The sequence below is a fragment of the Ochlerotatus camptorhynchus genome, unplaced genomic scaffold (genome assembly GCF_037179485.1).
Source record: "Ochlerotatus camptorhynchus isolate MF236.1 unplaced genomic scaffold, CSIRO-AGI_Acam_v1.1 ptg000743l, whole genome shotgun sequence".
Classification (NCBI taxonomy): domain Eukaryota; kingdom Metazoa; phylum Arthropoda; class Insecta; order Diptera; family Culicidae; genus Ochlerotatus; species Ochlerotatus camptorhynchus.
The window spans coordinates 191,174-206,105 of NW_027041212.1; the positions used below are offsets into that span (position 1 = coordinate 191,174).

The window sequence follows — 14,932 nt, forward strand, 5'->3', positions numbered from 1 at the left end:
CCTAGAATTAGTTGATAAACAAAATCCAACGTTCATACTTTTGAAAATAAAGACACACAATATCCTGAAAAGTTGTACTTAAGAGTAATTTTAAGCAACTTTGTATATTTTTTTTCTATCATTTAACGTTATCGTTTTAGACTAATTTTTAGTAATTGGATTAGGGTGTTCCTAGAAAAAAGTAGAAGGTTCTGTGCCTAGGGGTGCGAACGGACATAGGATCGCTAGTGGACGGAATAAATATGTTGATCATTTAGTTCTTAACTCTTTCCGTTTTTGAATTGGTGGCCCTGTTATTCAAATGGTGGCCACACCAGTGCAAGTCGATGCTGACCGGATGACGGCGGCTTAGTCATGCTTCCTATTGCGGGAAGTCTTGCCTCCGATCGATGTAGGTGCTTTCGTCGTCGTCCGTCTTCGTATTGGTGCGATGGTTGCTGTTCCATTCATACACCGTGTCCGACGCTTATCCGTCCGTTGCTCGAAAGCAAATGACGAAGAAAACGATTTGGCAAGCGTTTTTATTATTGCTGCTTTTCTCCCCGTTCCTTTCATTTGTGAAATGGTGAGCGATCAACAGAGCATTGAGCTCGCTTATGTGAGCATGCGCAATGTGTCGTTTGTTCGGTTTGCGCTCTATCGTTGCGTCCGTGTTTGGGATTTTTGATTTTTTTTAATGTGACCCCCAGTATAGAAATTAAAGAGGTAGTCCTACGTCAAGAATTTTTATTCCAAACTTCTCGTGAAAGGCATCTTACAGCGAGTTTTAAAGCTATTTACGACGCATTTCTAAAAATATTACCTGTATTTCTTTTAATAAAAAATAGACCAAAATATTTTTCTTAATTCACAACGTCAAATTGATTTCATATGAGTGTTAAAAATAACAAATCTTTTTTTTTACATGATGTATTTCAAGTTCAGCACTTTCAAACGGTAACTTGAAAATGTGTGTATATATACACACGAACATGCTAAGTAATTTACATTTGAAAAACGCGTATTTCTTATAGTTTATATTGCATGATCTTTAAGATATACGTTTTTATTTTATTCGGCAAAAATGTGTACTTTTACAAGTTCTAAAAGTTTTGTAAAGACGACTTTCAAGATAAACTTGAAACCAAATATTTAGAGCAAAAAACTAAATGTTTCAGTTACACTCCAATTCAAACCTGAAAAATTGATCTAAAATGAGATCGTTAACTCAAGAACAGTCGCGTCACCGGAAAATGAGCTATTTTTTTGCAAGCGAATCAAAAAAAATGATGGATTGTATTTTTAAGATCAACTCTTCCTCTTTCTAGTGATATATAATCAATTTAAAAACATCAAAAGAAACTGTTGATAAGAATCATGTGTCATTACATTAGTTTTTGATGCGTGCACTCAGTACACCAGTGTGACTGCTGGAAGGTTAATATTTCTTGGACAAAGTTGCTTGAAATAAACTTAGCTACAGCTTTGCTTAACAACAAATGTCTTTATTTTCAAACATAAAAAAGTTAAATTTTAAATATAAATTATTTTAGGGTCGCCCTAATGTTTACAACCACAAAAAAAAACACTCAATTACAAGAACTTCACCAAATATACCAAACGTCGTAATATTACTGGAAAAGCTCTAGGACTACTATTTTTTACTAAATAGTGCCTAGACATATACTATTAAGGTGAAAGGAGGCGTCAAAAATTTTAAAGCAGTTTTTTCGTCCAAAACTAAAATTACTACATGCCTACCGGAACATAGTGAATACATTTGCATAGACATAATTTAGGTTTTGAACGAAAAAACTGCTTTTGAAGTTCAAAAAAATAATGACGTCCACTTTCCCCTTAAGAATCGAAATTTGAAATTAGCTTTAGTATTTTTTAAATTACTAGTACCGACAATACCGGTATTTTCACATGCCACACTGAATACCATTGTGAATTTTATGTTTCTCATAAAATCTCCCCTCGTTTAATTTTGAGCTATAGATGGCTCAAGCAACGAAAAAACATTACTGCTTTATGCGCCAAATCTAATGTTAATAACGTGTGCGCTATATATCGCTGAAATTTTCATGAGTTTTTCATACAATTTCTTTATTATAAGTACTAGGAAATCACCCGTTATTACTGGTAAAACCGGTACCAGTACTAAATTACTCATGATTTCATGAACATAGCGTATTTTCATGTTATGAAAATACACTATGAATAATATGCATGATATCATGAGCTATGTTTGCGTAACGCACCCAAGATTCCCGAAATCATGAATCATCCGAGTTAAAATCAAATGACTTTTAGTTTTTAGGCCAAAACATATAAAAAAATAAAATAAAGCAACAGACTGGATTTGAACCAAGCACCTTACGATCATTAAACCCATGCTTTGACCACTAGTCTATCAGTACTTGTGTAATAAGGAAGGCAAAGGCGTTTAAGAGATACCTATGTAGTGCGTTGAACATTGTGTTCCATGTAACTCTTGAAGCGGTCATGATTCACAAGTTTTTTGATTTCATGATTTTTTATTCACGAAAATGGAATAGGATTTTTTCCCGTGCGTAAAATCTCCTCTCGCGTGATTTGAGCATTAGTTTGCACAAACAACGAAATTACTTTCAAGTTTGTGTTAAACATTGTTGATTTATACGATATTGAGCTGAAATTCACATAAAATATCGTGTTTACTTGGCTTACATTATACAGAAGGACTGTTAACAACTCATAAAGTTTCCAAAAATACAGAATAGGGGTAAAAGGGGCACTAAATGGCCAATAAGACAAAGGCATTGTTTGCACTGTTTGTGAGATTTAATGCTGACTTTCGAATGTTCTAGTGCAGTTTTGATCCTTAAGACAAAAGAGATTAAAATTTAAAGTTTGTTAACATTTGGAGCACTTTACCTAATAGTTAAATTAATTTTGTTAAAGAAATGTACTTCTTTAGGTTGATGCTAAAAGTTCCCCAGAATTGCGTCCGACAGTATACAGTCTGTATTTCAATATTCATACGGGAAATTAATCATATATTGTCGAGCAGTTTTGAAACAACCTTCTACCAGCGATTTTAAGAAAGTGAAGCAATAAATTCCTATTTTTCTAGCTTAGCATATATTTTTGCTCGAGGTTCTAGAAGATTTTTTTTCTTCAAAATATTGATCCACCGCAAATTTTGAATGGTATGAAATATCATTTTAAACTACGATTATATTTTTTGTATCCAGGAATCTCTGAAGGTGAATTTAAACTCCTTAAGCCTGGTACGCAGGTAAAAATTTGACAGCTATAGGGAGGTGTCTTTTACTAACTTTTGAGATCATAGTGAGGTGTCGTCAAATTTTAAAATCAACAATACTTAGTTTTTATTATGTTAAAACGCATCCAAAACATCGTTTTAGATTCTTAACCAAGAGTTAAGTTTAAGTTTCATGTCGGTTTGTCGGTGTCCAAATCATCTGATCAACAGTTCGGAGAGCTGATTGCACGACATTCCTTACCTTCACTTCTCTGGTAACATTGAGTGTCATAATCGGTGAATGCTCGAGCAAGTGCGCGACCTTTCGCTCAATTACCTTGTCCCGATCGACGAGAACAATTTCTTCTCGTTTCACAACCATGTCACCCGGCATGTACTAGTTATCTTTGTACGCCTCAATTTGTCGCGCCGTGAACCATTTCCCGGCGGACGCCGCTCAAGGACTCGGTTCGAACTGGTCCTCAAAAATGTATCGACAGCTGGCATGCGCGCGTTCCAGATATTTACGCACTATCTGAGAGTCGCTCAAGGATCGACCAATTATGTGTATCTTTACCATGAAAAATTGCGATGTCTTGTGAGTGTGTTCGGATTGGAGGCGCCACCAAATGAGCATTCATAAGTCACACCATTGACGAAAAAAAAGGCAACAGTCGAACTTGCACCTCGATTGGTGAGAACTGGGTGCACAAGTGCACCTCGATGTGTCCCTATAAGGCAGATGCAAGTTCACATTAAAACATTCCAAAACCGGTACTTATACGGGCAATAACTAATAAATCTCCCATGCACACAACTGTCACTCAGCCACAGAGCAGCACCAAGCTATTTGGGTCAACCAGTTTGAATTTATAATCTACATTAACAGTCCCCGGTGCGATGGTGTTAGCCATATTGTTCTGCATCATGTGGCGGCGTGAGAAGCGGTTGACAGTGGTCTCATTTCCTCCAAAAGCCTTACCCGAAATGGCTTAATGTCAAATTCGAGTTTACCACCACCGATTCTAGCTCAAAACGTGCCGGCTTAGATCTGCTAACCAATAAACGTGATAAAATGCCCCATAATAGATGCTGCTGTTGCTCATTTAGCATATAGACACACATGAATGTGCGGTCTCGGGAGATCAGTACCTACTGGAAACAAAGTCTTGACACTGACTTTGAAGGCGCACACAACAGGCTTGTTGTGGTTTGGTGGCTACCGGTTTTTGTTTAGATTTTTTTTTGTTCTCTTGTGTCACTGCCGCGTGATGGCCCTCGAGGGGGTGCTTAGGTTGCATTGATGTAGGTATCTACGAACTGCTACGAGACAAAGCCGTTTGCTGATCGAGGTGTACCTACTGGGGCCTGGCACTGGTCGAGCGTAGCACAATTGAGTTATGTTGTTTGATGTTATTTGCATGAAATTTGCGCGCTCGTGAGTGCGTTGATGCATGTTCCTGTCAAATGCGCGATGGAAATGTCGTTAGACAACCACTATAATATAGTATACTGACTACGCGAGTTGACAATGAATGAGTCAGAGGTGCTGCTTTGTTCGGTGAAGCAATGGAAAGCTTTGATGGAATGTCTTATCTTTTCGGAAAACTTGAAAAAATATCTAAATAGACTTTGATTCTACTCGATACATGTACTAAGATGCTCGGTAGTCGAATAACTTGCTTGTTAGCATAAAATATTACCAGTTGGCCTTATTCTACCAGTCCTCCACGTGATCAACTGATCGCACAGACTCACATCTTTTGATACTGATCGTCTCCCCGCAAAATCACGTGCACTCGATGTTTTTGTTATCAAGTTACGCCCGAAGAACAGTTCTCATTCAAGCCTATGGCTCACGCTTGAACAGACCCGCACTCACGTTATAGTACGTTCAGACTACAGAGTTATAACATGTTTCAGCGCTATCTTGATGGTGGTTTCTGTGTTGCAATTATTTGACAACCGTTATAACATGTTATAACTTTCCAGTCTGGACAGCGTTTTACATTCATGTGGGATGCAGAAATACGAATCAGGGGTGCTTTCACTCACTTCGCTTAAAAAAATGTGTTCCGGAATTATGAAATCATTAGATGTTATAATCATAATATTATTTTGTACTTGTAAGTTACAAGACAAAAACAAAACTTGCCAATCTCACTTTCAGAGAGTCACCATCTGCGATTTTATGATTCGTGAGCATTCAATCCGAGTGAGCACAAACGAATAATAACATCACAGATTATGACACTCTGAATGACAAGTATTATTAAACACATACTTACAACCTCTTCTTGTAATTTACAAGTACAAGTATCATTATAACATCTAATGGTTTCATAATTCCGAAAAACATGTTTTATAGCGAAGTGAGTGGAAGCAACCCCGAATACCATACAGCTATCTTTTTCCTCAGACTATACTGTGGTAGGTGCAGTACTGAACCCCAAAACAGACATCGCCAAAAGCTACAGTCTGACATAATAAGGCAATCAAATCGAAATTCATGCTCTCTTGCCCCGCGTGTAGGTTTCTGTGTACTGTACCTACATATTCTTATGGGATGACCAAAAATGGACAATCTTGAAGGTCGTCATCGCATACATACGATGAAAATAGCAGCAACAGCAGGTTCTCGCCGCTGAGGGACTTTAAATTTATTGTTGTTTCCTCTACGTGATCCTCGAGGGGTGGTTGATTTGACGTTTAAGCTTTCGAAACAGCAGAGCAGTTAGCAGTCTCAGCGAACAGTGGGGAGGAAAAGTCTCCGAACAACCAACGTCTCAATTCCGGTTCGCGGCCAATATTACTGGTTCGTTCGTGCATTGATTGTGGATCGTGCTCCAAATCAGCTGTGTTGGATTAATTTAGCTATTTTATGTTATGCCCTTTGGGTGGTCTCCCGGTTGCGCGGTGTATGTATTTTGCAAACTGGTACGATTCGCTCCATCTAAATGCGCAGACAAGTGCCACTTTTCCACAGATCTTCGACTGAATGAATGCAGAAGGTTTGAGGTCCTAGTTCTAATGATCCTAATGTTTTCTCTTTTCCTTCCACCAACAGGTCACGTGCGGTTTCGCGGTCTCAGTGTTGTTGAGAGAGTTTCTCGTTGTTGTTGTTTAGTGTAGTGAAGTGCGTCACACAAAAATCCACCGAAAATGGATGCCATTAAGAAGAAGATGCAGGCGATGAAGCTGGAGAAGGACAACGCGTTGGATCGCGCCCTTCTCTGCGAACAGCAGGCCCGCGACGCCAATCTGCGCGCGGAAAAGGCCGAAGAAGAGGCCCGCCAGCTGCAGAAGAAGATCCAGGCCATTGAAAATGACCTCGATCAGACCCAGGAGGCGCTGATGGCCGTCAACGCCAAGCTGGAAGAGAAGGAAAAGGCTCTCCAAAACGTAAGTAGTCCTTTAGTTTAAGTTTGATTGAATTTCCCTGGGGAAAGAAGTGTTACCAGATTGGGAAGTTAATGAAATGGTTAATTTATACTTTGTTCTATACCGAACCTATGGATAATATAGGATACCGGAAAATATATGATGATAAATTGAACAGAACAGTCCTTCGTCGAAGTCGCGCTACTTTGAAATTGCCCAGTATTTTTCGATTGGTCGAAATTCCGGGCAATTTGGAGAATTCATTAGCTTGGGGACGAAATCGATCTTGTTGGCAGCATACCACTCCAGAACCACCTTGGCAGCCGGCCAAATCGGACCAAAAAAATAACTTTGCCCCTATGCTTGCGGATGAACGGCAATACACGCTTTTTCAGGTATTCTTCGATGTAATCGTCGAGGATGTGACGATTGGTTCCGTTTTCAGGCCACAACAGCAAATCGCTTGCCAAATCATGGCCTTCTTCGCGAACTTGTTGGCAAACACGAACTTGAATCTTCCCGGCACATCCCCACGTCCAGTCGCGATGTAAACCTTTTTGCCGGGAAGCTGCTTAAAATCGAGTTTGACGTATGTTTCGTCATCGATCAAAGTGCAGTCCTTGTGTTTCGACAAAACACGGTCGTACAAGAGCTTTGCACGCTTTTTGGCCACGGAATTCTGCTTCATGTGCCGGTTCTGATGTTTACTGGCTTTCTACGACTTGTATGCTTCCCTGGCAAGGATGTTCCGTACCGTTTGAAAGTTGGCGTTGTACCTTCTGGTTCCAGTTTTTTCGTAGGTCCGCTGATTCCTTTCCACACTCAGGGTTTCCTTGTAGGTTTTGAGCACTCGTCAAACTGTTGTTTTCGGCATCTTCAGCACTTTAACCAGCTTGGAACCGGACCACTCCGGATTTTCGAGGTGTTTGGGCACAATATTTTTTCCTTCTTTCAAGTTCCATTTGACGTTATTTCTGAACGCGATCGACTATTTTGATCAAACTTGCACCAGTTGTCTTTTAAACAAACCACTGTCAAAGATTTTCAATTCCCAACACAAGAGGCGTGTTCTAGTACTATTTTCTAGTTTCTAGTGTTGGGAATCGAAAATCTTTGATCTTTGATCAAAATAGTCGAAATGTTTGTTTTGATTTGCTATGAAAGTTTGACAGATAAAATGAGGGGTTCATGGATTTTCCTATGTCTCGAGGGGTGCATCGATTAACTTGGGACCGAAGATAGTACCAGAGCTGAGCCAAAAAGTTGATCACGTATCTTCGGGACCTTCTGGTTTTAGAGTTACCTCTATGGTTATACCCTCAGCATACATTGGTGGGGTCCGTTGCTACAATTTCCAGAGCGGTACGTTGCAGTTGGTGTATCGAATAATCGTTCGTGATTGTCGTGTAAATAAATGTTATCATCTATCGAATATTTTCACGATAGTCTACAAATCAAAGCCAAGCCCAATATATCATAAAGACTGGAAATTCTGTGAAAATTAAAAGGACATATTGAGCAATTACACGCCAAATGACGAATCGGAAAAACTCGGTCTTCTTCGATTGCATGAAACTTTCCATAATTGTTTGTTATGCGCAATAATTCACATTTTTGCTCAACCTCGACCATTTTAAATCTCCTGATTTTCTATGATGGCGTCTTTGCCATTTTTCAATATATTGTACAATGTAAACGTAACTTCTGATCGGAATGCTATTTGAGACAAAGTTGAAGAGAAAAATAATGTCTTTTGGGAAAAAGACAAACTTATTTAAAAAAAAAAAAGTAATTTCGGTTAAAAATTCAAAGACAGTGTTAAAAACTCAAATATCTCAAAATTTCCTTGTTAATTTTTTATTTCCTTGCAATTGCAATTTTTTTGACAATTGACAAAAATTGAAAATTGACAAAAATCGTAAAAAAATATGAATAATTTTAATGAGCGTTTTTTATAATTTCAAAAATTTAACCAAGGAGATTTAAAGATATTTAAGCTCTCAAAATAACTAAAAAATAATTACCATGTATATATTTTCCCATAAAGACTTTATTTTTATCTACATCTTGGTCTCAGACGTCATTTCGATCAGAAGTAACGTATTTTTAATTTCAAAGACGCCATTTTGAAAAATAAAATACAAGATCCAAAATGGCTGAATTTTAGCAAATATATCCATAATAAACAATTATGCATAGTTACATGAGCATTATTCGCTATTTGGCCAGGAACTGCTTTATTAAGGAGTCTCGTAAAATCTTGCGTAAAATGCTTTATTCGCTTTTTTTTACACACTGAAAAAAAATCACATTTTTTTTTGTAAAAGAATGCAAAAAAAGAACTGATATATGGAAACTTCAATAGCAAAAAAAATAGCGTTTTGAAGATATTTCAACTTATGTTTATTTGAAGCTTATAAAAAATGCCAGCTTTTTTATGGACACTTTAAAATTGACCCAAATCAAGTTTTTGTAAAAAAAAAAGAAATCACGACCCCGGCGTAGTTGTTAGCATCCATACCTCTCACGCCAAAGTCACGAGTTCAAATCTCACCCCCGGACAAGTCACGAATGACCCAAAAGCGTTAAAGTGACTATAAAAAAAAAAAACATAAATATTGCGATTGAAAAAGCTAAAAAATTTAATAAAAGTTGATTCTTCGCGGTTTTGGTCAATTTTAAAGCGTCCCCTGTGTTCAATATCAGAAAACTAAGCTTTTTAATAAGCTTTCATAAGCTTATACCCCGTTCACATTACAGCGTATATCACGTGATATACGCTGTCTTGCAATGAGCACTCATACATCTAGTTTTCACTGGAAATCCTATGCATGAGTGCTCATTGCAAGACAGCCTATATTACGTGATATAGGCTGTAATGTGAACGGGGTATTAAAATCTAAAAAATGTATTCGAGATTCGGAGAAGGTAAAAAAATCCATTCGTCAGTTGGCGTGGATTTGCTCACAGAAAGAATGTGGAATCGTCACGTAAAATATTCGTTGTATAATTATGAGCCAAACTTTGCATAAACATCTCAATTGTCAACAACCTTGTATGATTTGCATGGCTGTTGATTTAAGTGATATTTCGTAAAAATTTACATGAATAATCATATGATATTATGACAACTCTTGATTCCTTGATTTAATGTCGGTTTTTGTTCCGCAATCTAGTGCCAAACACCGACGGACATCGATTGCCATACATTGAAAGCAATCGAATTGCCAGGGAGGCAGCCTCCATACCTGGGTAGATATCGTACCCATCAACACATGGGCCGGGACCAACGGCTTTCCTTCCTTTCCGCAGAAAATTATGACACAGCCACAGACAAACAGACATAACACATTGAATATTTCTCACTGTAAAACATCGTCGCTAAAACATTACCGCCATCTGTTGAGTACACTGTGGTGGGTAGTACGCTGAACAGGTGGCGGTAGTGTGTAAACGTCAAACTCAAGGGAAATGACTATGCGCGCCACAGGTGGCGGTACTACCAACTACGATACGTTTAAATTGACCGTTAAATGCTTGTTCGATGAACATCTTGCGAGTGTTATGTCTGTTTGTCTGTGACACAGCATTAACTACTGTTTCGCTAGGAATCTAAGAAATTTACATAAATCTTTCGAACAGTGTTCACTAATATGGTTAATTTATGTAATTGATTGATTGATATTTATAAGGATCTGCACAAGATACCTGCATAAGAAATGAATACTCCCAAGCGATACGAAGAGATTGAAACAATCGCCAGTCCAATCAGTCAGTGAAAAGTTAATAGAAAATAATCTAATATTTCGAAACAACAGTTTAATTTCGTACTTTAGTAGAATGCACCAAAGTAAAGCAATTATTGCGATTCTGTTTCAACTGTATTTCTGAAGTCCGAATACCTACCAGTCGAATACCGAAATTTTAACTTGAACGATGACATCACCATCCTTTTCTCGGTCTCAAATGAAAAAGTAAGTTGTTGGGCACCGAAAATTAGCCGCACCTCACACGCCATTAATTATTTCCGGCCGGCGGGCAACGATGACCTCACGTCGTCGCACTTGCATTCCGCTCTCGAATTTGCGAATATGAAAGCTGTAATTTTTAACGCGTCAATCGACAGATCATTTCGAATTTTCTGGTCCTGAGAAAAGAAGAAGAATAATACAAAAAAAATATACTGTCCTTGAGCTGTGGGATTCATTCAGAAAAGTGGACAGTTTTTTTTTTGTCAAAAATCTCAAAAGAATAATAAGATGATAACCTAGATCGTAAATTTTTCCTCCGACGAGCGCGGTTCGCACCAGTAACGAGGCTATAGTTAGAATGCGTTTTTGTTTGAGTGCAAAGGAATTTGCTCTGATTGCATTTGGTGCATCCGAAGGAATTTCACCTGCATTCGTTATCTAACCAGAGAGGCGACTGCTTGGACTTCGGATGATGCGTGTGAATGTTGCATAATTTTCGTTTGTTTGACAGTTGAATTAAAGGGAAAACAAGATGGCGACTGCGTTTTGATAAACATAGTTGGCGCTGCCTGGTAACATGGTGGTCGCTTATAATTTCGATGTGCGGAAGATTCGGGAAAGTTGGATCGTCGTTTTGTGGCCCGAAGAAGTGCTTATTTTTAGCGCATCGCGAGAGGCATTTTGTGCATATAACTACACATGTACGCTGCGGTGCGGTATTAAATATGGCGTCATCTACTCAATGGCGGCTGGGCATGCGCATTGGGAAAACATGGTTGCGACCCGTGCGGTCGGTCGTTGGGGGATGACAAACTGTGATCGCGGCCGGCCGGAGTCCGAGCCGGCTTGGTGTCATGACTAAATGGACTTTCTCTCATTTACCCTGAGTGAGTGGATGGTATGACAGACAGACTTGCACGGGGTTGGACCAGAACCATTCATCCTCTAATTATATAAATCTTTTTATTGGTAATATCGACGACGACGGGTGATGGCGCAACGATGATTCGTGATGTCGTGTCAAATGTAACGGCAGGCGGAGGAGTCGTCGGCTGCGCGGGGGTGGTGTTAGCGATCACGAGTGAGAGTAGGAAAATAGATTGAGAGCGTGAAAGCGAGGGTCAGCATGAGGAATCGTAAGAATGCCGGCAGTTTTTTTCGCTGGCCCAACGAGATCGGTGCGGAGTTTCATTCATGAGATAAGTACACTATCCGGCACATTGTTGGAAGAGACGAGATGCAGTGAAAACCGCATCCCGTGCTGCTCTGCAAGGGAAAAGAAGCCAGTAGTGTAGTTCAACTGTAATTCTAAACCAAGTGTGTATTAACGTCAAAGTACAAAGGAAACCGGTCCGGGAACAAGGAGAGCTAGTTTTTAATGATAGTTTATTTGGTCGGCTGGTAGAGAATGATCGGAGTAATATCGTACGGCAATAGAAAACGAGGATCAAACTGTTTCAATAGTAAGCCCAGAGGAAACGGTGGAAAACGTGCCAGAAGGACACGAAATTCACGCAACCATGCATCGTCGGAAGCGACGAATGGACGAGGTAATAATATCAGTGCTGGCCACGAGAGAGCGCTAGCGTTGATCAACTGTGGCCAAGAGCTGACAGCGAAGAAGAACCGAGCGAAAACGGCAGTGGTGGCGAAAAAGAAGCGCCGCCGAACAGCGAAACCAGCAAGCAGCAGACGTAGCTCAGTGTCAGTGACAGCAGCGAGTAAAAAACAAGAACAAGTACGATCGACAAGTTCGGCAAGTTTGGCCGATGGTGGTGCTGCTGGTAAAATGTGCGAAAATAATCCCGTTCCGTCTGGAGGTTCGGGTAGGAAACGGGGTCACCAGCATCATCCGAGGTTCAGCGGCAGCAGGAAATCCAATGTACCAGCCGAGGACGTGATTGCAGCGCTGAGAGGTGCCTTCGACATCAGCGGATCATTTACGACGGGAGGCGGAGGCAGTATTAGCAGCAGCTCGTCATCGTCGTCACTGCTGATTGGCAACAGTATAGTAAACACAGACATAATCATTAGCAACGACGAGAATGCAAATCCCCAGCAGATTGTCACCGGAGCGGGGGTGGAAGACAAACAATCGATGTCGATGACAATCGAAGCTGATAATGACGATGGTGGTGTTGAAACTGATGACGGCGATATCGCTTGCAATGATGATGATCTTGTAAATAATAATAGCAGCAATCTATGCCAGGATCTCAACCCGGAAGTGGAACTGTATCACGATACCAGTAAAAGTATAATAGAAGACGACGAAAGGCTGATAGATGAAAGTGATGAGTTGATTGATCAACAACAAAGTAAAACCAACAACACCAGCAACAGCAATAGTCTAGTTAGTAGCGATATAAGCAATAGCACGACTAGTAATGTAATAGTGATAGACGATGACGAAGATGATGACGGAAGAGGAAGTGCTGCTAGTGGGGAACCGTTGGAGATAATCAAGCTGGAAGAAGTGCCCAGCGGTCAGGAGCTAGTCAAGCAAATTAGCAAAAAGCTAAAACGCAGCAAAAAGAGTCCGTCCTCGGATGATTCTAGCAGCGCCAGCGCTGGCCGGAAGAAATCCAATACTAGTAGCAAGAAATCTTCCAAAAATTCCGATGGCAGCAGTAATGGCAAGCAGCGGAAAAAGATCCGGGCTTCAACGGGTGATATTTCCAAACTGGAACGAGCGCTGGGAGACGGAGCACCGTGCGATGACGGTGGAGCAGCAGCAGACGAGAATGATCCGGACGCGGCGGAATGGGCCAAATTGCGGTGTACTAGCGAGCGGACTGAGGTCATCGCCGAAAGGGAACATCGACGGCAGAAACGATGCGCGGACTATCCAGGGCTGGCGTTCGGACGGTCCATATTCAGCTCGGATACGATGATGAAATTCAACATTATCCGGAACGAGCTGCACAATATCATGAAGACACAACTGAAACGGGTAATTATCATAACATCGTTCGAACTCACACACATATCGGATATAGTTCAGGACCGAAAGATTGATGGAAAAACAAATGGTTAAGATTTTCCTCGATCTCGATTTTTGCTCCACTTATATCCGATATGATCTAACGAAAGTAAAGTCCGCAGTAGTTTATAAGCAGTGTGTTGCGAAGAAGAAAGAAACGTTTTGCACACAAATACACACACACACAGTCATGGCCCTGGCTCTGTGCTTGAGCGAGAGCGGGTGAGTAAAATTCAAGAATGTGTTATATTTTTAGAGGTGGAACATTTTCCAAAAAATATTTTTCCTCGCGATCGCAGACCGCAGCTGAACGGTACATTTTTCAGCCCACACAAAACGTCCGAAAAGCGAGAAAATTATCGAGGAAAAAGAAACGAAAAACCAATGTTGTTCATACCGCGCGATCATCATCTTCACGTAGGAGAGTGCAGTGCGCGTGTGTGTTGTTCGAGAGTGTATGTGCGCAAACTTGATTGTTCCCATCTGACAGGGCGAAAGCAATCGGTTTTATTATTTCCTACGATCGTTCGTTTGTATATTTTAGACCGATCGTAAAGCCATGCTGTTTATTCGTGAAATTTTCTCGCAACACCCCGTAATCGCCTCATGGTGCTCGTGATTTTCCCTTCTTGTTTGTAGTAACAAAGACCTAGATCGCGGTTCGCTTGCGCTGGGACCTAGATTTTCTCATTTGGCGACCATGACATGACTGCGCCCCTATCTCATTAACTCACCCACCTACACACTCTCAGCATAATCAGTATTTTACAAGATGAGTAATTTACAACTTTTTCACTACCCAATCCGAAAAACGAAACAGACCACAATGGTTGGTGGTGATGGTGGTGGTTGCGGAGGAAAATCCAAATTATCACAAAATTGAAAATGCGGAAAGGAAAACGAGCACGTTGTGTAATTTATACTTTTTTTTGCTGGCTTGCTTCCTCGAAACAATGGAGGTTGTTCGTTCGTTGATGAAGAAAAATCAAAACAACCACAACACTAGCGACAATCATCCTGCGCGAGAGATGCTCGCACAGGCTTTTGTCTTCGCTGAAAATTCGGACTCGAGCGTTGATCGTCGCGATGACGGTGGATGTTTTTTTTCTTGTACGCGTATCAAATGAAATGAGCTCAGACGAAAATTGTTAATTGGCCTCTGGCTGAGATAGAGGCTGGTATGAGATCAGCGAGTAAAGTTGCATGGGGACTTGACAACACGATCGCTAAAAAGATTGTGCACAGTTAATGTGTGGTTGAGTGGTGCCGCTGAAAAGTGATATTACACCCTATACCCGATGTGGTTTTTGGTGAATGTACACGCGTATGACTCGGGTGCAAATGGGTGGTTTAGCGCTCAGCTTGCTA

At 40.3% G+C, this 14,932-nt stretch overlaps 1 protein-coding gene across 24 annotated transcripts in view; it reads left to right on the forward strand.

Annotated features, from left to right (window-relative positions):
• The window catches only part of Tm1 (tropomyosin 1), a 97,503-nt gene that overhangs the window by 8,437 nt on the left and 74,134 nt on the right, over nt 1–14,932 (forward strand). For 16 of the 24 annotated variants that reach the window (XM_065238244.1, XM_065238243.1, XM_065238246.1 and 13 more), the window contains exon 1: nt 11,975–13,534. In XM_065238244.1, the coding sequence (XP_065094316.1) occupies nt 11,990–13,534 (1,545 nt within the window). In that variant the 5' untranslated portion in view covers nt 11,975–11,989. Of the gene's footprint in view, nt 1–6,296; nt 6,632–11,974; nt 13,535–14,932 lie in introns of those variants that run through there. The other 8 variants (XM_065238256.1, XM_065238257.1, XM_065238253.1 and 5 more) reach the window with 1 other exon arrangement.